Source organism: Tiliqua scincoides, chromosome 3 (assembly GCF_035046505.1).
Source record: "Tiliqua scincoides isolate rTilSci1 chromosome 3, rTilSci1.hap2, whole genome shotgun sequence".
Classification (NCBI taxonomy): Eukaryota; Metazoa; Chordata; class Lepidosauria; order Squamata; family Scincidae; genus Tiliqua; species Tiliqua scincoides.
In genome coordinates, this window is record NC_089823.1 from 191,143,401 (window position 1) to 191,169,879 (window position 26,479).

At 46.3% G+C, this 26,479-nt stretch overlaps 1 protein-coding gene across 1 annotated transcript; it reads left to right on the forward strand.

Annotated features, from left to right (window-relative positions):
- Nucleotides 1-2,552: 2,552 nt before the first annotated feature.
- Nucleotides 2,553-26,479, forward strand: UBTD1 (ubiquitin domain containing 1). Its single transcript, XM_066621733.1, has 3 exons — nucleotides 2,553-2,941; nucleotides 23,166-23,393; nucleotides 25,332-26,479. Exons 1-3 carry the CDS (start codon nucleotides 2,872-2,874, stop codon nucleotides 25,715-25,717), a joined length of 684 nt encoding a protein of 227 aa, XP_066477830.1. The 5' UTR covers nucleotides 2,553-2,871; the 3' UTR covers nucleotides 25,718-26,479.

Genomic DNA, 26,479 nt, shown 5'->3' on the forward strand with positions numbered 1-26,479 from the left:
CCTTAAGACTAACGGGAGGGGAAATGAGCAAACTGCGCAAGCGCGTCGCTCCCATCGCGCATGCAAGGACAGGGGCATGTTCCCAGCGTGTTGTTGGGCTGCTCTGGAGTCTGGCAGGGGCAGCGGCGCGTGCAGTTCTGGGGCGGTCCTTAAGGCGGGGCTTGGCAGGGACCTCTCAGAGATCAAGAGTGCAACCCTATGCATCCTTTCCTAGGAGTAAGCCCCATTGAACTCAGTGGGGCTGAGTAGACATGCATAGGCTTGGGCTACAAGGCAGGTTTTTTGGTTAGATTTACAAGGGTGCAATTATTTTAGGCTGCAATCCTAACCACACTTTCCTGAGAGTAAGTCCCATTGAAGAAAATAGGATTAACTTCTGAGTAGACCTGGTTAGGATTGTGCCCTTAAGTGCACACATTTTAACACAGTTTTGGCTTCACACCCACAATTCCTGTTTCAGCCAATGGTCAGAAAAGGAAAAGGTCCTGTGGAATGATCAGATTTTTAGCTCACAACAGGATCAGGGAGAGGCAAGCAGAGAGTGTCCTGATCAGAATAAAGGCTGTTGTTTGCTTTCTGCAGTGCCACTCCCATACATATAAAGAATGCCACTGTAATTGTTTGTTTTTAATCCTTATGGCTTTAAAATCATTGGTTCAGTGTTTCTCAACCACTAGTGGTACCACCTGGGTACCACCAGTGGTACTTGAGGTGGTATCTGGTGGTACTTGTGGGACCCCTGGACACCTGCTGCCTGGCAGCAAGACCAGGAACATGACACAACAAACAGCAGTAGGAGACTCCAAAGTATGTTTTGTGGTCTTGAAAAAGCCCTCCTGTCCACCCTGACAGCCCAATCCTATCCACAGTTTCCTGGGAGTTTTCCCCATTGACTGCAATGGAACTTACTTCTGAGTAGACATACATAGGCTTGGGCTCTGAGCCTCTTACTGGTGTTTGTTGCATCACATCTGGCCTCCCAACCCAGAAGTAACTGGCAGTTATGTATGTCATCACTGTTACTTCTCCTGGTACTTCAAATAGGTGGACCGTGTGAAGTGCTACAGCAGGGGACAAATGTTGAAAAACACTTAGTGCTTAGAATTGTTTTTCAGCTACTCATTACAGCCTAACAACCTAACAACAACAGCCTAACAACGCTGGGTGTGCTTTGAACAACATTTGGGATCAAGGAAAGAGGTAAATTGCTTGTCTCTAGAAAAAAGTACTGTATGATGGGTAGAATCAAAGCTCAGATATAAGAGCAGTGGTTCTCAAGTCATGCCCCCCTCCTGCAGGAAGTGCAAGACACTTGGAAAGGGGTGTAAAATTCCAGGGTCAGAAAGATCCAGAAATACATACTTTCCTCTTTGTGATAGATTAGAATGGCAGCCACACAAATTGCCATGATTATCTATGGCAAGCATAGAAAGCCAGGGAATATGTGGGAGTTTTTGGTCACATCAGTTCCCTTCCTTTTTGCCTTCTTTCACAGTAGGCCTTAATTTTGAGTAAACAGGTATAGGATTGTGCTGTAAGATTCACAGATGAGTTGTATGTTCTGCACTGTGACCAGAAATAGTACAATAAAATCCTCAAGCTTCTGGAGTTAGTGCCCAGTTCAATTCAACTTTCTAGTGCTGATGCAGCTGCAGTGCAGCCCCTTACCTTGAGGATGCCTCTGTGACTGTAGGATGCAGCACAAACCATGTTGGCATGGCTGCATCAGTGCTGGAAGGTTGAATAGGATTGGGCCCTTAGTGTTATCTGATGAACCTTTCCTTGGTGGAATGCAAAAGCAAGATTATTTATCCTATAATCTTTGTCTCACCTATTTGTCTTTCACATGGTTCCTTTACTAGTTAAAATTGCCATCTTAATGTATTCCATCTTCAGTGTGGGCAAAGAGGGGCAAAGTAGACTCTTGTGGGGGGGGGAGTCATCTGGCAAATTTCAATTTTCTCATACATAAACAAGCCAATTTTTCAGGGGATCCAGCAAATTTACTTACAGTAACTAAAGATTAATATGCACAAATACAAATTAGGTTTAATTTCAATTGTGGGTTAGGCTGTGCTAAGATATGAGGCCAAACATTCCATGGAAGGTTCTGGGGAAGCATTTGACGGAGAAAGAAAAGGTGGCATCTATTAACTGTTTTGGGGTCCAATCTTATCCAACTTTCCAGCACCAGTGCAGTTGGCTAGGATGGCAGCCTAAGAGCCCAAGCCTATGCATGTCTGCTCAGAAGTCAGTCCCAGGAGACTTACTCCCAGGAAAGTGTGGCTAGGATGACAGCCTCAGAGCCCAAGCCTATGCATGTCTGCTCAGAAGTCAGTCCCATTAGAGTCAAGGGGACTTTTCCCAGGGAAGTGTGGAGAGGATGGCAGCCTGAAGCCCCGATGGTCCCCGCTCCAACCTGAGCGCTCCTCGCGGGGCTCGGCCCAGGCTCTCCCGCCCCTTCCTCCCTGAGAGTGGCGGCGAGAGGGCGGCGTGGCGGAGGAGGCCGGGCCTGCCTCCCAGTCACATGCTCACCTGGAGGGGGAGGAGCCCGGAGCGTCTCCCAGGGCCGGGGAGCCTCCCCGCTGCTTCAGAGCCCGGCTCTCGGTGGGCAGCGGTCGCGGCGGCAGGGGCAGCGGAGTGGCCGGGCCTGCCTGCTTGTCTCGCGCGGCTCCGATCCGAAGAGGTGCTGCTCAGCGCCCCCAACCAGCCAGAGCCGCCTGCCCGGCGCGCGGAGGAGGAGAAGGGCACCCGCGCCGCAGAAAGTTTGCGTGCTGCTCGTGCGTACGGCGGGCTGGGGGTCCGGCCACATGCGGAGCGGGAGAGCCCTGAGCCGGGCTCAGGCGCGCAGGTCCCTCGGAAGCCGCCGCCATGGGCAGCTGCGTGGGGAGGCAGCGCAGGGAGCGGCCGACCACCCCGGGGCACCCTCGCAAGCGAGCAGGTGAGCGCCCCTCACTGACAGCCCACCCGCGCTCCGCACCGCGAAGCGCAGCCGTGGCCAGGGAGTCTGGGCCCCGGCCCTGGCGGGCACACCATCTCTCCCCTTCCCCCGACGCCCGGTCCTCAGCACCCCCATGCGGGGCACAAATGGGGTGGCCCCGCTGGGCTACTTGTTCTCCTGTCTAGGCTGAAGATCTCGGAGCTTTGAGGTTTGCCTGCAGGGGGCTGTGGCCCAGATCACTGACTGAGGCTGCAATCCTATCCACACTTTCCTGGGAGTAAGCCCCATTGACTCTGATGGGATCTACTTCTGAGTTGACAGGCATAGGATTGGGTTCTGAGGCTGCCATCCCATCCACACTTTCCTAGGTGTAAGCCCCATTGACTATAATGGGACCTACTTCTGAGTTGACAGGCACAGGATTGGGCTGTCAGGCTGCAGTCCCTATCCAAACTTTCATGGGAGTAAGCAGCATGGACTTTTATGGGACCTGAGTAGACATGCATGGGATTGGGCTCTTAGGCAGTGCACAATTCTTGGGATGACATTGTGGGGGTTTTCTAGTGATCTGGACCCACTGGGGTCTGCACTTCCTTCCATCGGTGAGAAGAACTGGTGTGTAGATTTCTTGTCCTAGTATGAATCCGCCTCACTCAGAGCAATCTGAGTTTCTCCAGATTCCTCAACTCTCTATCTTAAAAGCCTGTGGGATGTCCCAGAAACTCACCCTCCCACTTTTATGTAAGAGCCAGTCTAGCCCGTCTCACCAGATGTGCAGACTGCTGTGTCTTCACTGACCCCGGCTTCACGGATGGGCTAGCAGTTCCCTTTGAGACCAGCAGGCTTCCAGCCCATGATTTGTCAAAACTTAGTTTGGTTGATAGATTGGACTGATTTGGGGCTAGGGGCTGTCAGGAAAACAACCTTTCCTCTTGCTACCTCAGGAGAAATTGGCATCTCACAACAGTGCTAACTCTTCATGGGGAATATAGTCTTCTCTAAAGGCAGGGTCCAAAATACCTGGTTCAAGGGCCATGTAAATCTTCTGCAAGATGGGATGAATGGAGCTAGCATAGTCCTGGCAGCTTGAGTGTGTGCATGTGACCTTCTGTGGTGTGGGCCTATGTGCCCAAGACCTAGCCTGACTCTTCTTAGTTGAGGTCAGGCAAGAGCACAGTTGGTTCCCACTTCAAAGGATCAGTGTCTCTTAGCTGGGACTGCATTAGTTGGATCAATAGCAGAAACAGCCTTAACCCTCCAAGCTCATCAGCAGTGGCTCACACATGCAGCATTTTTGAAGACGGAGTCAGAGAGTAATCCTGACTTATCAACAGAAGAGAGGCCTCTCTGGGCACAAGAGAATCTAAGACATGCTTTCTGTGTTTGGCTGCTCAGGGCTGATTATGTTGTTCTTAAACTGCAGATAATCTCATGGTGCAAGAAGTCTTGTCTGGCCATGTGCTTGTGCTGCTAGGATGATTGCTGAGATCTCCCAGCTTGGGAAATGATGCATCTCAGAAGGGGGGTAGGAAAGGGACAGACTGGACCGAGAGTTGTTGCCCTTAGGAGATTGGGGGCACTTCCAGATAGGGTGTTATAGTCTGAAATGGTCACACTTTGTTCACTCACTATTTATGAGGCATTCACACAGTGCCATCATCCCTCCATTGTCCACCTGAATTTTCCCCACACTTGAATTATCACACTTATTATGCAGAAAATCTGACTTTGAGAACAGTGACCACATATGTGATTTGTTAGCTTTGCTGTTCTGTTTCTTTTTTCCTATTTTGGAGAGACACATGGCCAGATACAACAGATCACATGAGAAACAGGAGGGGTAAAGGGAGAAGAGTCAGTCTACTGTGTCCTCAAAAGATGCTGTGCCCACTGCTGTGTGAAAGAATTGCTGCAAGCCTGCATGTCAAGAGACTGCAAGTGGAAATGCAATAAATGGCTGGCATTACAAGGGAAATACCTGGAAGTGTCCTGTTTCTCTTTCATTTTAGGGAACTGCACTGGGGGAAGGGTGGTTCTAGGGCTTCCAGACAGTAGCACCACGCTAGCTATTTTGCTTTAACAAAGAAGCTTGTCTTGAAGTGCCCTTCCAAGTTACAGTAAGATGTCAGACTTTGCTGAGCCCTGCAGAGACACTGATACCAGAACTAATTGGCTGCACACACTATCCACTCTTCTTCATGCCAGCTTGTATTTAATGTTGTTACTGGAAAAGGAGACAAATCCAATCCGTGGTAGAATGTGGGACAGTGTCCTGTTAGCTACACATTCCTGTTAGGTTTCCTGAATAGCTTTACCCATTTATACTGGTAATTTGAGTCAGAGGACTACATGACAAAAACCAAAAAATGCTATGGCACTGTAGTAGCTATCTCATTGTGGCATGAAGGTTCATAGACAACAAACAGCATACTTTATGCGATACTCACTTCATTATGCATCTGGTAAAGTAGGCTGTTGGCTATCTCTAAAGTGACATGGCACATCTCCCCCCTAATCTTCTTGTTGCTACAGCCCATGGTGTGTCCAGCAACTCAGTTGGAATTTCCTTTTGATTTAAAAGTACATGCTTAAGTCTTCCAAGCCGTAAACACTTAGCAAAGTTGCAAATCTTGTTTGGTTAACTGCTGTGGCAGGAAGGCCTAACTGCCCTCACGGGGAATACTGGAACATCTATTGCTGTTAGACTGGATTGTGAGAAACTTAATACAGTACTTTGTTCCATCTTGGGGGAAGGATATAGGATGTTGATGGCTAATATCTGATACAGCAGAGAAGTTGCATTGGGGAGGAAGATCTTCTGAAAAAATGACACAGCTTTCTGAAAGAACAGGCGTTTTTTTCTTTGAGACCTTATGTGCTTGGCCCTTTTATTCAAAAGAGATCATTTCTGCCAGACTCCTGCATAAACCATCTCTCTTCCATTGAGGAGTTGCTCAGAGGCTTTGTGGTGGTATTTACCTTAAGTGCTTCTGAAAAGTTGGGTTGGCAGTTCTGGTGATGTATAGCTGGCATTTTGCAAAGGAAGGCAGAGTCATCTCAGCTGAGTCTTCGAGAAACAGTACAAACATGTCCCAGCTACTATTCTCAGAGTGCCCACTAGAAACTGCCTAGTCAAGAGCGAACCATTGCACTTTGGCTGCTGAGTTCTTAAGTCCTAGACTAAGCAAGTTCAGTCTTATAATATTTGGGTGTCTGAATTATACTGTTAGGGAAACTCTTATGGAGGGGGTGAAAAGAGCACCATCTGATTGTTTAAGAACTCTGGGAAGTCAGATTTTGAGCTCTGATACCGTCACTGAATCCCAGCACAGGAATTATTTTTTCTGTAATTATGCCACATGTCAACTTAACGGCTATTATCTTGGCTTCCTGTCCCAAATTATGGGTCCACTGATGTTAGTCAGTCACTGGGTTCCACCCCAGAGGTGATTACACTTGCATAATGGGTAGAGTGATGCTTAAACCACCCTCTTTCAACTTTCTGAGACTCAGGCTGCTTTGGATATGATATTCTTGCAGGTTCAAAATTCATTGCCATGTCTGCATGCATGGGTAACTGTAATATGTAAATTGCTAACACATGGGTCTGATTTACTGTTAGGCCCATGAAATCCCATGACAGTTTTGGAATGTTGGATTTCACAGGTCCATGGATGATTCAGACCCACATGTTATCAATTTATGCATTACATTTGCCCATTTATGCACATGAAGTGCCAGAATGACTTCTGTGTATATCCAGAACTGTACTGTGTGAGCCCACCCTTGAAGAAATTAATTAGCTGGTTTGGTGCCATCCTGTGAGATTGATTGACTTTTTATTTTGCTGTAAGTAGTGTCACTCCAGAGTACACCCTATGATAACTAGAAACTGGCCCCACCAAATGACTGCTGTTGTGACTCATGCCTCTGTTCTACTCACTGCAGCCATGGATTGCAATTGCCAGTGTTGCTCCCAGGAATAATTACTGTTTTGAAGGAGGCAGAAAAAGAGAAACAGGAAGTGGGGAGGGGTGTGTAAGTGGGATGAGAGCAGGATTGGTAAGCTACACCTTCCTGAAGAGGAGTTCTGACTCTTTCTGATCCACACACATGGTGTGTGTGTGTTTGTGCATATCATGTGTGAGGGAGGACTCCCTTGATAAGTCTTTCATCGCTCATATTGAGGGCTGTGGACAATGACTAGTTAAGAAATTAAAATCTGCTTTTTAGGTTTGGTAAGACCAGACTTGGTAAGATCACCCAAACTCTCGTGTCCTCCATTTACCCAGACTTCCTCCCTAGGAATTGTGGTTTCAACAATTTATGTTCTGCTTTTGCAACCAAAGGTGTGTGGAGCCAGTTGGAATAAGTCATCTAGTGATTCTACATCTTGGAATGGGCAGAGTTCCTTAAACTGAGTGAAATTGTTTACCTGAATTTATGAGATCTTTCACTAATGTGCCTGTGCATGCACCCCTCATCAGTCCCAATTCAGGGAAAGCTAATTATGCTTCATTTCCATTTATTTCAAGTGCAGTTAACTTTCTCAGGATTGATGCCATTGGTCTACACCACCTGAGCAACCTTCTTCTCACCTGCTTAGATCCTGCAGTACTCTCATGAAACTTCATCCTTGTGATCAGCACCTGCCCCATTTGTTCTCTCTGCTTGCCCTTTCTCTGTTGAGGCCATTTTGGTTGATTTGCTGTAATGGCACAATAAGGCTATCTTTACTAATTGCTTAGGGCAGTGGTCCCAAATCTTTGAGGGCACAGCTCCTGGGGGCAACACGATAACTGTGCAGGGATAGCGTAGGATGCTTGCTGCCCAGCAGTGAGCAGCTCTCAGCTCTGAAAATGGCAGTAAGACACTTGGCAGGCAGAGCTCTGTGTTCAAGGTTTTTACTACTTGAAGGGCCTACCAGCCTGCCCTGAACCTCTTACTACCATTTTCAGCAGTACTCTGTGGTCTCCAACCTGGAAGTAACTGGCAGTGACATAATCGCATCACCACTCATTGCCACTTACTTCCGGTTTCTGAGTGCTGCAGCTACAACAAGGAGGGCATGTTTATGAAGGTAAATTTGGGTAACACTGGCTTAGGGGGTCTTTTTACACCTTAGAAATTTTGAAGTCTAGAACTATTGCAACCAATCAGCCTGGGAAGCATATAGCTTTGGCCCCTTTAAGGGCAGGGGGGAAGGCAGCAATGTGGTTCCCAGGATCATGCTGCTGCTGGGAGTGGGGAGCAGGGGAAGGGAAGGGTTTTTTCCCCAACTGACCAGATGGAGTACTGGCCTGGGGGGGGGGGGAATGCAGGGAGCTCTACAGATGCCTCGGTGGGGCTCCCCAAGCCTCTGTAATAGTAAAAAAAAACAAAAACTATTTCAAACTTTCAATTGAAGGCCACTTCCTGTTCTTAAGAGGCTTCTGCAGGGCTCCCCCCACCCTCCCACTGAAGCCCAGCACTCTATCTGGTAAGTTGGAAAACCCCGTCCCCCCCAGCAGCAGAGTGATCCTGGGGATCACGTTGCTGCCTTTCTCCCTTCCCAGAATATACATACAATGCTCTCAACTCCCTTGTAGGAGTTTGGGAAGCACTGGTCTAGAGGCATCCCTGGACTTCACACTTACCTGGGAGTAAGACAAGTTTAGCACCATGTAAATATCTCTTCTATGACGATGGCCTTTGCAAATCAGTTGTCTGAGATAGTGCTTGAATTTGGGGGTGGAGGAGTCAGGGGAGTGGTACACTGTACTAACATGCTTCAGGTCTAGGGCAAACAGGTGTTCTGGGTTACTGTGTGCCCACTGTTGTTCTTGTTCATTTGTGTTAATAAATACTCTGTACTTGTTCAGGAATTTTCAACAGGTGGGTCAGGACCCAGAAGTTGGTCAGGACCCAAACTTAGGTGGCTCATGGTTGTGTTGCCAATGCCATTTTGTTTGCACAGGTCTACACAGTTTCAACAATAGCCAGGGCAGAGGGTCCTAGATGAGGAAACTCCTGGAGACTTTGGTTATGAAATGGCCCAGCCCCCAAATTTCACAGAATACCCTTGGTGTCCCACTTGCATACCTATTCTCCCTTTCTGTGGCACTCCCTGAGCCTTGCCTCCTCTTTTTCTTCCTCTCCCTTTGAAAACTGAACACATGCGATTGCCACGCCACTCCTCACCTCTCCTCTTTTTCCGATTGGCCTGCTAGGAGAGAAGGCACACAACAATATAGTAGCATTGCATGCTGACTGGCCACCCCCAGGCAGGAAAAGAAGAGGAATTGTGGTGGTAGGGCTGCTCACTCACCCAGCCCTCTTGTCTGCTGGCTGGTCCTGTGTTGCAGGTCTCAACCTGCAATTTGAGGTGAGTCTTAGCCAGCTTTTGACAAGTTGAAGACCACTATATTAGCTGGTGTTTTGTCTTTCGTGTGTGCCTAGCTCCATTAAAGTGCTGTCATCCTTCAGTCTGGAAGCAGGCCCTTGTTCCTGGTCTTTTTTATGCCCCTGTACATTTGGGAACATGCAGAAGTCATACTCTTCCAGGATGGTGTAGTGGTTTGGGAGGTGGACTTAGACCTAGAAGATCCAGGTTTGAATCCCCCCTCAGCCATGAAGTTTCCTGGGTGATGTTGGACCAGTCTCTCAGCCTCATCTACCTCACAGGGTTGTTGTGAGGACAACAGGAGGGGAGCAGCTGTGTACACCACCCTGAGCTCTTTGGAGGAAGGGCAGTATAAAAATGTGAAAAATAAATAACTCTCAGATCTTTTAGTGGAAGTTCTTGCTCCATCTTTTCTGTTACTGCAGCAGCATTGAGCAAATACCTCTCATTCTCTTTTCTTTGCAAATACAATACAAACATTCTCATTAGATTGGACCCCCCCCCCATATGCTGCAGCAGCTCACTTATAGCAGGCATTAATTAGTGCCCAGGCCCCAAGCTCCCAGGCCTAGTTGTTTGTTTAACTCAGAAGGTGTTGTCCAGATGCCTCCCTGCAGAGCAATCTAGGCAGAATTCACACCCGGGAGCCTACATTTAGACTGTGCAGCTTGAAGGTGTGGTGTCCCCAACTGCCTATAGAGCCAGCAGAGTTGTGTCTTGACTGTTAGTTAAAAGAGGACAGATTTAGGGCTCTTTATTCAAGCATCCACTTGTAATTTCCTTTATGTGATGCTTCATTGCCACCATATCCTTGGTGGGAGGCAAGTGTGCCTATTGCTAAGCCCGATGCAATCTAAGTTGACCAGATGCAATCAAGGATATGCTTCCTATATTTTTAATAGTTGTGCAGAAGAGACAATTTTCACAGATGCAGCTTATCATGTCATGGGCAGGAGGTCTCGTCTAAAGGGTAGAGCCTCCGTTAGCCCCAAGGTAACATCAGAAGGTCACCAGATCGAGGACACCGGCAGCTCCCTGAACGGCTAAGAATGGTGAGACCTTGAAGCAGCTGACAAGCTGAGCTGAGTGATTCCACCTGCTCTTGGTGTGAGGAAGAAGCATCTTGGCTGCCCTCCATGTGAGAGATGGAGCTGCTTGTCAGCCTGCGTGAGAGAACTGGAGGCCAGAAGTGAAACCAAACCAGGAAGATCCATTCTGAAATGTTGTTGGTTCTTGAAAGAGAGAATCTCTTTGATTGTAAAAATCCCCTTGAGGGATTTAGAAATGCCTGTCTATGTAAACCACCTTGAATAAAGTCAGAGGAGTAATCCGATGACCAGAAAGGCGGTATATAAATACCTAGTTGTGATGATGATGATGATGATGATGATGATGATGATGATGATGATGTCACAGTGCAACAGGTTTAGAAAAGCTGCACTTGTCAAACTTCCCTTTTCTGCACAACTGTTAACCATTCTGGAGCCCTGGCCTGAAGTCCATCTGGTCACAGAGCTGTCTCACAAGCTTGGCCTTTTCAGCTAGCTAAACTAAGGGCTACTGCCTGTCTGTCCCAATCCTCCCTTCTACAGAGCCACATGGGGCCCTTCCCCAAAGAGCAGAGCCAGGCACCACAGGAAGAGCAGAGCCACCAAGGCTTCTGTTGATGTGGCTTTTTCAACAGACTGTTCTCTTTCTCCTCCTACTGGACCTTGAAACCAGTTCTACAAAACTGGTGCTGGGAGGCTGTTCTGGCTTTGCCCAGTTCAAACTAGAAATTATTTGGGGGCTGCCCTTTGTGACACAACCCAGCATGGCTTGGACAGCAACCCTGGCTGTCTTCATGTTTTTTCATCACCATGAAAAACACACATCACACATTCTTCAGTGTGCACGACTGTCCTTGGCTAACGTGTTGTACATTTACTAGTCCGGTTGGTGGTTCCCTTCAGAAAATGCTGGTCCCGTCTGTTTCCTTTCAGAAAGCCTCTTTTGGGCAAAGACAATTTGTCTTCTAAGGGCTCCCTTAGGGCAGAAGGGTGAGTGGGCACAGCTGTGTCTGAAGGACATGTCCAGGCAAGAAACTGTGGAGCAGTGTTTATACCACATATATAGCATCTTGCTTCCAGCAGCACAAAAAAGCAAAATGCTTCTGTACAACATCTCCTTGTGCAGGTACAGACACTATCACGTGCAGTTCCCACATGGCTTCTTCTGGGTGTGCAGTCCCCCAGCCTCTTCTGCTGCTGTCATGATGCTTATTAATGGCTGTTGCTCAGGTGCTGTGATTTGCATCCCTTGCAGCCTGCAGACCTAACCTCTAGCATTCTGGTACCCTTGACAAACCGTTCCAGTGTCCAGGATCTTGGGGCTCCTAGTCATATGAAACCACTTCACCCAGTTCTGGGACTTGCCCTGGCAGGAGATCCTTCATACATTACTCATGCACATAGTCACACCAGGAGCAGTTTGGTAAAGTTCCTAAATCACTCCTCTTCCAGGTTTCTCAGAGAACACTACTACTTGGCTGCTAAAGGATTGCCACTGTTTGCCCGATGAACATCTGACTTTGAGTTCAGTGAGCTTTCCCCCTGCCCTGTCATTTTAGTGTAAGGATCACTTCCTTCCTTGAGCATGAGGCACCCCCCTTAAGTCCTTCACTTTGTGGATTGCTTTTATCAGCTTAATGTAGCCATTTAAAGTATTCAAAATGTTTTGCGTGTCCATTGTCAAAGCGGCAAGAAAAGAAAGTCTCTTTTATATGCTACTACTTTAGGCAGCAACCTAGGCTCTTTTAGAGGCACCCGCAAGGGATCTAAACATTACTTTTGAGGTTTTGGGTGTTGTTGTGGGATGAGTGCTAAATGAGTAGAGATTGTTGCATGATGAATGCTTAGAGGCCTTTGGGCTGGGCCAGTCATAAATATCAATATTTGTTTTCCTCCGCTCATCCTGTATAAATTGTCACCTTCCTGTTTCAGAAATTTTAGCTGGATTCCACATATGCTCATTTCCTTCAGTGGTTCCCTCTGTCTTGCTTCTAGGTACTTTCCTCAAGGCTGACTCTGCCTACTTCCTTGCGAATCTGTTGAAAATTTTGTTTAACTACTGTACTCTTTGTGAACATAGAAAAATATACGGATGTTTTCAATGTAATTAGGAATGACATATCTCTATACATCTGCCAAGAAAGTGAAGTAGATTCTACCTGACTCTGGAGATGCACAGATCCGATCATTGGCATCTAAGGCTGCAATCCTATGCACACTTACCTGGGAATAGGTCCTGTTGAGCTTAATGGGATTTACTTCTGAGTAGATATACTTACGATTGGGTTGCAAGTTTTATTTATTTGCAATCTCCTCCTACCTACCTGCCACCAAAATCCATTTGAAATTTTTTAAAAAAGGTTTTCAAACATAAATTCCTTGTGTTCTTTGTTTAGGTTGGCTACATGTTCAGACTTCGACTTCAAAAGAGCATCTGCATTAGTCTATTGTAGCAAAAATAATCATCAACTCTATTTCTGATTGTTGGTGAGAGTCTGTCTCAGTTCTGCACATTTTATTGCTGCAGTAGCAGGTACATGGATATTTAAACACTTCTGATCAACAAACTACAAACATTTTTCCCAGTGAATTTCTCTGTTGCAGTTATAATTCTATATCTGTCTGAATGGAGGAATACTTTTACAAAGAAGCTAGAAAATCCTCAAAACCCACGTTTATTTTCAGTAGGATCATTTTCTTATGTATCTTGCTTACATGTATCATATGTATTTTCCTTACATGCCACCTTCGCGTAGGGATTCCTCAGATCTTGTATGACAATTGTTCTGATGCATGATTATGATCAAATCTTTTATTTCTTCATGAGGCTAACATAGGGCAGTCATCATATAAAGCCATGGTTATTTCTTCCATTTGAAGTTATTATTACTATTTTTTTTAATGCTATGGTGAAACCAGTTTAGCAACTTGAAACATAGCTTCTCCTCACCCATAGAGGAAAACTTCGCTTGTGCAGTCAGCTACTATACCTTAAGATCCTTTTGCATTTTGTTTAACATTCCCTCCACAGTTTTTGGGATCAAAGCCCTTGGAATCTGAGTGACATAAGACATGCCATCATTTGTTTTTGCATAACAAGATGTACCGTTTTAACATCATGCCTCAAATAATACAGAGCTCAGCTTATTCCTGTATAATATATAATTATCTCTCTATAATTTAAGCCTTGTTTGCTCTTGGGATGCCTGGGCCAGGTGTTAATGTAAGTCATGAGAGTTTAGTCATTGGGGGGGGGGGTCAGGCTTAGGAGTGTTCAGTTTGAAACATAGCAATTGTGGGGCCTTGCCTGCTTCGGTTCCAACATGTTGCAGACACAATAGCTATGCTGCCTGTAAGGATAGACTCCCAGCTGCAGAGCTGGAGATTATGTTTCTAAGAAATAAAGGAGCAAAGATACTGAAGACGAGATCTGGAGCCTAGGTTAGGTTTGGAGGAGTAGGAGGGGGGGCATGATCTATTGTTTCCTAGAGTGGAGACAGCTGGCTGGCAGGATGCTGAGGTGGGAGATGGCCCTTCCCTACCTAGGCTGCAGGAGGGAGACATTTTTTTGAAAGGGGCTTGACTCAGATCAATAAAAGGCAAATGTGGCACAGTTTCAGGTCAGGTTTGGAGGGCTAATGGGCACACTTGGAGTAATCAAACTTTGATGGTGAGATTTATTTGATTTGAAGCTTTCTAGTGAGAGATAAACAGATTGCTTGCGGGGAATACAAGCTAGTTGCAGGGCAGAGAGAAAAAAAGCTGGCCCATGGCTGAGGGAGGGAGGCTTGCAAAGCTACCAGCTTTACATTTTCTTAAATGCCAATTCTACTCTGTGCTTGTCCTAAACCAGCATTTCTCAAAGTGCACTCCTAGGAGCCCTGGGGTTCCCTGAGCCACCTTCAGGGGTCCCATGAGCACACTGTAAGTGTGTTCATGGTGTAGCTGCCATCTGACCCTTGCCTGGTTTGCTTAACTGTCCCCTCCCCTGTTCCTGGCTCTCCTTCCTCATTCCTCTCCTTTTCAGGCTCTGTGCTGGTATTTGGCCTTGGACTCAGTGTCTCACTACTCCGTGCACGTGCTGGCACTCTGGGGTTCCCTGAGACTTAGTGCATGCACCAGCAGGGAACCCCGAGACTTCTTTTAGGAGTATAACGGGCTCAGGAGACCAAAAAGTAACCGCTGGACTAGACTGTCCTTAAGTGGCATTAATCCAGTTAAATTTTGCAAAGGTTTTGCCATGATAATTCAGTTCATTTAAAGCCTGCTGCAAGTTGATTTTCTAAGTTCCAGTTCCTGCTGTTATGAGGTGAAAGAATAATAGCAGAGTAGAGTAGGGAGAAGGGTTATTTGGGAGAGGTCTTTCTGCTGTCTTTTCACATAGCTTTGGAAAGAACCTGACACATTTGTGAAAGAAATAAACACCAGTGGCTACTGACAAAGATGGCAGGGATAATCCATCTTTCATTTCCAAGGGGTTCCTAAACATTTTCCTGAAGATGTGAAAGTGAATAATGAGGACAGGCTCTGTCACGGCCCTTCCGCTGGAAATGGTGAGACAAAACACTCAGCTGGATGGACCACTAGCCTGACACTGAAGGTTTTGGATTAGTGACTGCCTATTGTGTTGTTGCTGGAAGAAACAGTTCACCCCAGCCTTGATGTTTTCTCCAGGACTTGACCAATCTGTTTTCCGGAGAGATAAAAGCATCCCTCATACTACCCTCCACACAACCACAGTGTTGGAAATGAGTGGTCCATCTTCTCCTGTTGTGGGTTTGTTGGGAATAAAGATGACACAAAACACAAGGAATGGAGCAGCCGGACAAAGTGATTGGAAGCTGCACTCTAACTAGCTCATCTTGGGAGGTTATCAATAAATAGCAACAGCTTAGCACTTGCTCCCTGAGGTAGATGAGATGGTAGTGTATGCTGTTCTCTGCCTAACCCTTCCCTGCTTCCTGGCCAGAGATCCACAGGCTAGAAGGAGTTGTTTTTTGATCATAAGAACAGCCCCACTGGATCAGGCCATAGGCCCATCTAGTACAGCTTCCTGTATCTCACAGCGGCCCACCAAATGCCCCAGGGAGCACACCAGATAACAAGAAACCTGCATCCTGGTGCCCTCCCTTGCATCTGGCATTCTGATACATAGCCCATTTCTAAAATCAGAAGGTTGCACATACGCATCATGGCTTGTAACCTGTAATGGATTTTTCCTCCAGAAATTTGTCCAATCCCCTTTTAAAGGCGTCCAGGCCAGATGCCATCACCACATCCTGCGGCAAGGAGTTCCACAGACCAACCACACACTGAGTAAAGAAATATTTTCTTTTGTCTGTCCTAACTCTCCCAACACTCAATTTTAGTGGATGTCCCCTGGTTCTGGTGTTATGTGAGAGTGTAAAGAGCATCTCTCTATCCACTTTATCCTTCCATGCATAATTTTTTATGTCTCAATCATGCCCCCCCTCAGGTGCCTCTTTTCTAGGCTGAAGAGGCCCAAACGCCGTAGCCTTTCCTCATAAGGAAGGTGCCCCAGCCCAGTGATCATCTTAGTCGCTCTCTTTTGCACCTTTTCCATTTCCACTATGTCCTTTTTGAGATGTGGCGACCAGAACTGGACACAATACTCCAGGTGTGGCCTTACCATTGATTTGTACAACGGCATTATAATATTAGCTGTTTTGTTCTCAATACCTTTTCTAATGATCCCAACCATTGGTTTTCTTTATTGCCGCCGCACATTGGGTCGACACTTTCATTGACCTGTTCACACCCCCCCCCCCAAGATCTCTCTCCTGATCTGTCACAGACAGCTCAGAACCCATCAGCCTATATGTGAAGTTTTGATTTTTTGCCCCAATGTGCATGACTTTACACTTACTTACATTGAAGCACATCTGCCATTTTGCTGCCCATTCTGCCAGTTTGGAGAGATCCTTCTGGAGCTCCTCACAATCACTTCTGGTCTTCACCACTCGGAAAAGTTTGGTGTTGTCTGCAAACTTAGCCACTTCACTGCTCACCCCTGTCTCCAGATCATTTATGAAGAGGTTGAAAAGCACCGGTCCCAGGACAGATCCTTGGGGGCACCCTGCTTTTCACCTCTCTCCATTATGAAAATTGCCCATTGATACCCACTCTCTGTTTCCTGGTCTTCAACCATCTCTGTTTTTTGCTCCTGATGAACATCTGCTTCATGAGATGAGCTCTTCATGCTGATGAGCATCTGCTTCATGAGAACCAGAGGTGAGGTTCTTAGGACTGACAGTAAACTGGAAAGTTCCTAGCAACCTGTCTGATCCAAACACAACTAGACCTGATTGCTCCTCCTGTTATCAGATCAGATAACAGATTGCCAGGTGCAAAACTGAGATTCTACCTGTTGTTTTCAGAGGTCGCAAGAGTGTATGCATCAATGACAGTGCACTTTTGGGGTGAGGGGACCATTGCCACTGCTGTGTAGCCTGCGAGCTCTTAAACTGACAGACAGAATGCTGAAGTCTGTATCTAACAACTGTATGGGCTGTCCCTAATTTGATGACTGACTGGCAAGCACACATGCGGGCACTGGGTTGTAGAATGGGAAGCTCTGAAAGCAGTACATATACCTTTTCCATTCTAGTCCATCTCTCTATGCTGAAGTGCCTGCCTTGCTGCCCTGGAGCCAAGCTCCTGGCATTTTGTATCTATCAAGGTGGCTGCTGCCTCCTTTTCTTCTGCCCACTATTGAGCCAATTGTTCCTGACCTAATCTAGTTGAGAAGCTTAACTTAGCTGAAGATGGGAAGAAGGCAAGAGACTCTGACTCATTAATGCCAGCAGTTCTCTTTGGACTGCAGGTGATGAGTTTTTGATTTACAACAAGTGGGCTTCTTTGCTTTTGCATCAGGAGGAGCCTGGAGGGGTCTGTTTGCAATTGGAGTTGAAGTAACTCCCGGGCCTTGCTCACCCCAGTCCCTCATTCCAGACTCTGCCAGTAAAAAATGTCATGTAACTAATTGTAAAGTGGCAGGACCAATTTTCTTACCATCTGACCAATTGTTTGGTTTTTAGTTTAGTTTTAATGCTGAGCAATTGGTGATCTTAAAATGACATACATTTATTTATACGGCTTTAAAACAGCACAGATAAATTATTCAATATGCCAATAAGTAATGGCTCTTTTAAACAACAGTATGTGTAAATATAGCATAAAAATAGCGTTCTAGGCCTGCATGCTCCCTTGCAAGTAAAGTACCTCTAGCCAAAGAACCCTTAGTCCATTCTCAGAATGGCAGCTCCCTTCCTAGCCATGGCAGGCACAGAAGTAAGGAGGGAACTGGTCTTGCTAAAGCCTTGGAGCCATCCCCTGTAGTGAAGTGTCCAGTTTTAGGAATTGGGAAGGGCAATCTGGCTTTGGGCCTCTTGAGTTTTCAGTGGCGTACTCTGTTTCTGAGAACATGCCTTGCCCCTGGCTTTTCTCTCCATCCACCACCCTAATTAGACTTAAACCTGCAACACAAGCTCCTTATACAGCTGACTTGAGGCTAAATCCCCTTGCAGAGCCAGCCTGGGCAGGGTCACCTCAGGAAGTTGGCCTTCTGCCTCCTTCCCGAACTGAAATTAACAATACACCTGCAGTGTGAGGAGGGGGCTACTGGGAAAAGTCTCCATGCTGAATCTAGAGAACATTTTCTGGTGGATAAAAGGACAAAGAACATAAGGGTAGAGTAGGAATTGTCAAGAGAGGAATGTGTATTTTGTATGTTTCCGATTTCATTTTGTACTCATGGAATTTGGCACCCTGAAAGGCTAGGTTTTCATTTTAAAGCAATGCAGTTCTAGCTGTTACGGCTGTGAACAAAAGTCACATGAACATGTGGGCCATACTAGGTGAGTTCTTAGAAGCCAGAATGGGCCATGCTGGACTTGCAGCTGGGGGTGATAGGAACAGGGTGTCATAAGGGTTTGTGTCACTTGGTGTGGGAGGCCAGTGCGTCACCCCTATGATGAACCTCCTCCCATGCAGTGGGTGGGACAGTGCCCCAGGCGGTGGGCGTAGTGAGGTACCATCACCTCGCCCCTTCTGGTTTTTTGGTTATAACTTTTGATAGAATAGAGATATTTCAACGCGGTTTGCTTCATTGCATTCTGCATGAAATTACACATCGATGGATAAATAACATGATGGTATTATTCAAAAATAACAAGATTTTAAAAATTTTGATGAATAGTACTGTCACCCTCCTGTGCGTGTCACCTGGTGTGGCATGCACCCCCCTAGCGACACCACTGGATAGGAAGGCTCTTCTTCCCCTTTGTGCACTATTCCCTGGCTTCAGCCCATCTACTCCCATCTCATCTCCTTTCCACTCTTCAAAACCCACCTTAATTTAAAAAACAAAATCAAAGTCTTGGAAAATTTGATCTCCAAATTAGAATAAAGTATGCAAAAATGCAAATATCTACATATTTGCATGACTTCCATAATTATTCAGGCTGCCAAATTTGGAATATACACAGCCTTCATTGTTTATCTCTGGTGTGTTCTTCCCACTCCTTCAAGTACCAAGAAGAGGTTATTGCTGGACAAACGTCCAACAGTATTGCATTGATTTTCTGAAACAATTAGTGTCTATGAGCTCTTCTGCTGGAGTTAGTGACCCTATAACCCATGAGCAGCTGCCCCATAAAATGCACTTTCCGGTAACCTACTGGTGATAGAAACTGATTCATCTGTCTGGGTTTGTGATGGGCAGGAGTCAGCAGGAGGAAATGAGACAGTTAAGCAGGCCTACCATGAAGCCTGTAAGCACATGCCTGTTGCATTTTCAAGTGCAGGGATATGAAGGAGCATTTGATTTCACATTTCTGTCACTGACACTAAAACTTGAGCTGCCATGATATGGAAGGCAGGCAGTGGCGGACCTCCCCTCAAGGCACCCTGGGGCAAAGGTCTGTGTCAAAGGTCTGTGAAGCCGCCCCCCTGCATGAAGCTGCCCCCCCTCCACTCACCTGGAGCAACACAGAGCCTCACGTGGCTCCAGGACTGACTGTCTGAGACTTTCCTGCGATCTTAAACTATGCTTCCGGAAAATTGTTAGCACAGTTTCTGACCATGTTGGAAGCCTAATTAAGGCTTCCTGCATGGTCCTGGAGGTGCATGAGGTCTGCACCCAGGGCTTTTGCTTAGTTCACAAAATGGGAGTCAATTACTACTACTACTACTGATGGATGGCCAATTAATTCTTACCTAAAAGAGTTCAAAGCTGTTTCTGGTTATGAGAATGAGATGGGACTAGAATCAGTAACTGCTTTTGTTCCAGTGGGACCCAAGCAAGAGTTGTTGTTGTGTTCCTGAGCTTTGCAATACCAAATCTCTCACTGGTTCTTGGGAATCCATGTTATTGGAGTACAAAAGTATGATGAATCGGTGTGCATTTTCAACTGGCTACTCTTCCTAAATTCCAAGATTGGATTACCTGAGCTTGTCTTGGGAATGATGGTATCATAAGAAGGGAATGGTTTTATGTGCTACTGCCCTATTCATGGAGTCAGGCTGGTGACTGGCCATTCTGTGGCTGGAGTGCAGCCATTGCTCCCAGCAGTACTGCACGTGTCTTTCTGGACTGATCCAGAGACTAGGGTTGAAAGCTTTCTACATGTATTCTCCTTCTACTGAATGTTCTGCTCATGATGACGGAGCATAAGCAGGCCGTCTTTGGTGAAGGGCTGTGGCTCACTGGCAGAGCACATGCTTTGTGTACGCAGGTTTGCATGTTTGATTCTTTGCATCTCCAGGTAGGACTAGGAAGGATCCCTCTTTGAAATCAGTGCCAGTGACAGCACTGACCTATATGGATCAATGGTCTTGATTCAGTAGAGTATGTTCATATGAGCATTGTTCTTTAGCTACCCCCCATTAAGCTGCAGCAACTACCACCTCCAATCAATGTCTCCCTGACATCTCCAATACCCTGGAGGTGCTTGGTTAATTGCATCTATCCTTGACAGCACTTCTCCTGACTATATCTAGTGAGAATGGTAGGGAGAGAGACAGTCAGATCAGAATATCTGCTTCCTGCACATCTCTTTCCCCCAACCCCCTTTCCGGACTGCACTTTGCTATTGTTTGCAGATTGAGCATTGAAAGGAGGCTGAAAAGGCGGTGCGGTTTTGGGCGAGCCAGGGGTATTCTGAGGGATGCTTGTAAGCTTGGGACGGAGCTCCTCTGCCAAGCTCCGGGCCTGCCCTCAATAGGTGTCTAAAATCTGCCTCCTGCTTCTCTGTGAAGGTCGGTTTGGACATAGCATGTAGAATGATCTCTATGGGTGAAAGACTCTCAGGAATAGTTGGTAGCTTTGTGCTGTGCGCATGGCATTTGATCCTGGTGCCCATTTGTCACAAATATGCATACAGAATCTTGAAAAGATCGTTTTAAAATGCAGGCAGGCAGCTTTCGGCCTAGAATTTTCCTCCGACCACAAAGCAGAGACTTCAGGGTTGTTCGCTTTTCTCTCCCTGCTCCTACCCAACCCCCAGCCATTGAATCCGAGGGCTCCTTGTTTCAAGGCCAGTTTTCTTTAGCTAGTAATCTTCCATACAATTACAGTGGCCCCTCCCCGCCACCACCACCATGTACGAATAACTGTCCTGTGTGAGAGAAGGAGAGGGAGGTTCAGGCACTATATCACATGCCTGCGACTGGCCCCTCCTTCACCACAGTGGCCATCAGCATCCACTGCCCTACGGAAGAGAACAAGGAGGGGGCAGGTGACCCATTGCAGAACTGCTGCTGGATCAGCTGGGGTGACTTCTTCCCCACAGCTGTTTGCTTTTTTTTAGTTGAGTCCAACATTCTAAAATGTTTCTTCTCTTCTTCTCTTCCCCACCCCCTCCCCTTCCCTCATGTGCCCATGTTTTATAGTGTAAATGTATATGGTAAGGCTTTAGAATGGAATTATGTTTTAAAACATCTGTACCTCAAAAAAAGTACCCAAAAGCAGGGGGGGAAAAGCAACCCCTAAAAACAGGTCATAGTATTTTGTGGTAGTTGGAAGCTGCATTGAGAGCTGTGGTTTAAAAGCGGGATACACATTTGCAAACAAAGTAATAAGTGCAACATTTCTGAGAATTGTGATTGATTTGGAAGCTTCATAGCATCTGAATTTGCAGCTGTGAGATTTTATATAATGTGAGTTGACATTTCAGTGGTACTGTTTTCACAGTGCTCTCTTTTCATCTCATTCTTTGAAGTACAGAAACATTGCTAACGATTGATTGTTGATTGATATCTGTTTTACCCCAGTTACTGTGCTCATAATTTTGATACTGTTTGTCACATCCTTATGCCTAGTGGTCTGTGGTAATTCCTATACTGTATTATTATGTAGACTTGCAGTTATCTCTGAAAGACATATTTGTTGATACCATCTGAAAAAGTTTTCTTGCTTTTTGTGTCACAGAAAGCGAGCTCATGTTTGTGTGCTATTCTAAGAAGTCCTATTCCACAACACTGTTTTTTAAGTAGTTTTTAAGGGATTTTCTCCCAATCTCCCTTCCTCCGTGGGGTTCAGAGTAATGTAGATGGCCCCCTCTTCAATTCTTCCTTGCAACAATCCCATGAATTAGGTTGAGATATAGTGACCGGCCCAAAGTCATCCAGTGAGAGCTTCATGATTAAGTTGTGATTTGAACCTGGGTCTCCCCAGTCGAAGTTCAGCATACAATGCACTCAATTCCATTCGCTCCACTGACTCTTCTTATGCATTTCTGCATTATTTTTCTTTCCTGTGTTACACTTTACAAATGTCCTGTTAAATGGCATGTATTTAATTTTTTTGACTTGAACCTCTAGCTTATTAAAAGCCTACTAACTGCTTCGCCTATTCTCTCTGTTCGTGGTCTCTTCAAGTTTGGTGTCCTCAGGAATTTTCTGTTGCTTCATCCCAGAAATTAAAGATGTTGCTGTACTTGATACCTCTTCTCAGTTTAATCCTATCCTTTCTCCATTGGAGATTTTTTGATGCAGTTGTGTCACTTTTTGTTTTTTTCTAGTTGTCTGCGACAAACAAGTTTTTGATGTCCCATTCTTAAACTAAGAAAGATTTGGGGAAAAAGATAATTTGCAAGATTATGTAGAGATAAGAGTGAAGGAGGAAATTGGCATACTGAGGGCTGGAGTTTAAGGAAGGTCCTTATAATTTTGGGAGAAGTTTTAAATTCTTGTTAAGAAAATGGGAAATGGTGAGTATCCTTTCTGCAGAAGATAAGCATAGATGCACTAATTTACATACATACATGCACACTTCCAAATTGTAAAAAGATGTTCCGTGAGTAAGCATCTGTCAGTGTTTTGGTCTCATGAATCCTGCTTTGGTTCAAGTCAGTGCCATAACTACCAAAAAGCTATAAACTTTGTCTGTGCATATCCCTTCTTTGCCTTTCACTGGTTCATCCTCCCCCAGCCTTGCAATACACTAGGCTCCAGCCTTGTGGCTTATTCTCTGGCTAATTCCTTGAGCTATAAATACTGCCTGCGATGAAAAACTCTCTAAGGCTCTGGTCAGAGAGGGGTGTGGGTAGAAAAAAAGCTCTGTCACTGTCCACGTGATATATGTCAGGCACCTTGGAAGAGAAATTGGTGTGTGTGTGGGGGGGAATCTCTGCAGGGCAGTTGATGTGCACTTTGTCTGGGCCTGGCTGTGAGAAGATGGGACAGCAGCTGTAAGAAAAGAAACCAGGCACAGCAAGTGGGGGGGGGGGCTCTGACATCAGGATTAATTGGAAAACTTCCTTCCCCTTTCTAGGTCGAAATGAACCTCTAAAGAAGGATCGCCCGAAGTGGAAGAGCGATTACCCCATGACGGATGGGCAGCTGCGGAGCAAGCGCGATGAGTTCTGGGACACAGCACCTGCCTTTGAGGGCCGCAAGGAGATCTGGGACGCACTCAAAGCTGCTGCCTATGCTGTGGAGGCAAACGATCATGGGCTAGCGCAGGCCATTATTGATGGTGCTGGTGTTACCTTGCCCCATGGTATGTGCAGGAGATCACAGAGAGCTACATTTTCCTGCCCACTTCTCCACTTCCAGGCAGAAACTGTGCTTTTCACTGTGAACATAAAATGCAAGGCAGGAGGCCTAAGCAAATGTGTTTGCTTTAACATAATATATGAAATAAGCTAGTCCAGAGCTGATAGGCCCTTTCACGGGGCTCTGATAAAATTCGTTTCTGGATCAACAATCCACTACAACCTTAGCAGACAGAAACAACTTAATATCAGCTGTATCTGCTGCTACAGAAAAGTCAAGAACTACAAGTTTCCTCCTGTCTCTTCTTGCCAACTGCCTCCTAAGAGGACTGGGCAGGATTGTACTATAGCAGTGGTTCCCAAACTTCTCCTTGGAAGTTGGGAAGTATTTGCAGGTGTGGGGGATGACAGCACTGCAGCAGTCATGGCTGCTGGAACCAGCCAACCACAACCAAGGGGTTTCCTAACTTTCTTGTGGTAGCGCTGGCCATCTGGAGGGTGTGGGAGCTTGCAGCCCCTTCAGCAGGCCTTCCCGCTGTTCAGAAAAGCTCCTTGATCGGATTGCAACCCACTTCTGGGTTTGCAATTGCAACCCAGATTGCAACCCAAATTGCAACTGGCCTTTGATGGCCAGTTTTACTCCCCAGTTACATTAGAAAGCCCCTTGGTTGTAGTGGTGCTGCGATTGCTTTGGTGCCATAGCTACCATCCTTGCTGGGCCACTCTACTTATGGGAGAATGGCTTGCTTCCTGTTCCCCAGGTGGGTCATTACCCACCAGTTTGGGAACCACTGTTCTAAGGAATTCAAAGGAATGTGTGGGTAGGGTTTAGTAGAAGTTCCTTTCTCATATATTATTTAGATAATTTATAGACCCTTTTCAACAAAGAAATTCTCAGAGTGGTTTACATAGCATAAGGAAACAGAAGATGGTTCCGTATCCCCAAAAGGGCTCATAATCTTTGAAAAGACACAACAGACCCCAGCAAACGACTACTGAAAAAAAAATGCCATCCTGGGATAGACAGATACAGTTACTCTCCCTTTACCAAATATAAGAGAACCATCACTTGAAAAATCTCTCTTTGGTTAGTTGTATAGGGAGGTTTCCCCACCAATCCAGGGAAACTTGCCTGGGACTGTTTGCACTCACTTGTAAAGGAAAAGGTGACAGTCAGAACTGGATACTGGGCATCTTGATGTCCATTTGTAAGAACTAATGGGTTGTGATGGGTCTAAGAGAAGAAGAGCAGGTGGGAGAAGAGGGTTCATGCATTGGGAGGGCTGCATGAAGGGTTATTCAAAGCCAAACTACAATTTTGGGCAGTAGTGTGTTTTGGCCAGGGTTTTTTTTTTTTTTTTTTTAACTTTTAAATAGCAGTGGAAGAGATGTGTGAAGAGGATCATAGGATGACAGAGGGTAAGGAAGCTTCAGTACTTTGCTCCCACCACAGTTCCAGTGTCAATTGTGCCCTCTGCACCACTATTTTTGAGGGAGTTCCAGTGAAAGCCAATGAAAGCTTTTCTTCTGATTAAAATTACAGGGAGGGGTGATGTTGGAATTGGAACCATGCTGAGAGCATAAAGTCTCCTCCCCCCCTGTGGTTTTCACACTGTTTGTCACCCCTCTCTCTGCACTGTTTGAAAATCAAAAGGAAAAGTAACTGACCTAATATGTAATTTGGCCTGCCTGGGGAAGGGGAGTCTTGGGGCTGCAAGATAAAGTGGAGAGATACCAGAGAGCTAAAAAGGGTCTTGACATAAGTACTCCCTGGCCAGGTTTGAGGAACATCATGGCATCAGGACAGAGACCACATTTTGGGGAGAAAATAGGAGACTTTGGAGAATTGGTTTAGAACCAAGTGTCTTTAAACCGTCTTGGATGAAATAAATTTTGTTTCCTAGCCTCTTATGCCCTCTGCTGGTGTCTTTGTTCTCCTGCAGGTTCTCTCACAGAGTGCTACGATGAGCTGGGTAACCGGTACCAGCTTCCTGTTTACTGTCTAGCGCCCCCTGTCAACCTGATCATGGAGCGAAGTGAGGAGGAGGGTGTGGAGCCTCCAGAGCCAGCACCCAATGCCCGGCGTGAGTTCCCCCTCAAAGTGCGCCTCTCTACCAGCAAGGACCTGCGCCTGAGTGCCAGCATGACTGACACAATAGGGCAACTCAAGAAGCAGCTCTATGCCCAGGAAGGGCTGGAGCCTTCCTGGCAACGCTGGTTTTTCTCTGGCAAACTCCTGACAGACCGAACCCGCCTTCAGGAGACCAAGATTCAGAAGGACTTTGTGATTCAAGTCATCATCAATCAGCCACCTGCACCAAGGAACTGAAGGTGGAGGCAGTCGGGTCTGGGGCTTAGCCTCTCACTCAGGGACTGAGCTGCAGCCCATGAGCACAAGAATCAGTTCTTGGGGAAAACAAGTGGTGCCCTCAGAACCAGGGCTGGAAGATTTCAGTCGCCCAGGGGAAGCTGCAGAAAAAGTGTACCAAGCTGGGCTAAAGCACCGATGGGCAGTGGTCAAAGTGATTTCTCCCCACGGTTGGCATCATATGGCCCTTTGGGCCATTTTTTTACCTCCCAAAACCCCAAACGGTTGGACTTGCCCTCTCCTTGTCCAGGGTCTGGGCTTGGCTGGCACCAAAACACGTGCCTTCCTCCTCTTTCCCTCAGCTCCAGCCCAGGTGGAGCTGCCCACGCTGGGGCTTTAATCCTATATGATGGATTGTGGGTGACGTCCCCTTCAGGGACTGAGCATAGGCCTTGCCACTGAGGCACTGAGAAGCTCTTGTAGAAAGCTTGAGACCAAAGTATCCTGCACAAGAGGGATCTTACTGGGTCTTGGGTCAAAAGTACCCAAGGTTGTCTAACATCCTGCCATTGCTGGTCCCCCCTTTCTAGACCAGTGAATGAGGCCTCAGTAGTGCTGAGGTTGGCCCTGTTTGCACTATCACCTGTGATGAGTCAGTGAGACAGATGCTCATTCTGGATATGTGGACAGCCCCTCATCCAGATAGGGTGTTAATATGGGGAGAATGGAGGATGGTTCCTATATGTATAAGTGTAATTTATCAATAAAGTCTTTTGCAACTAA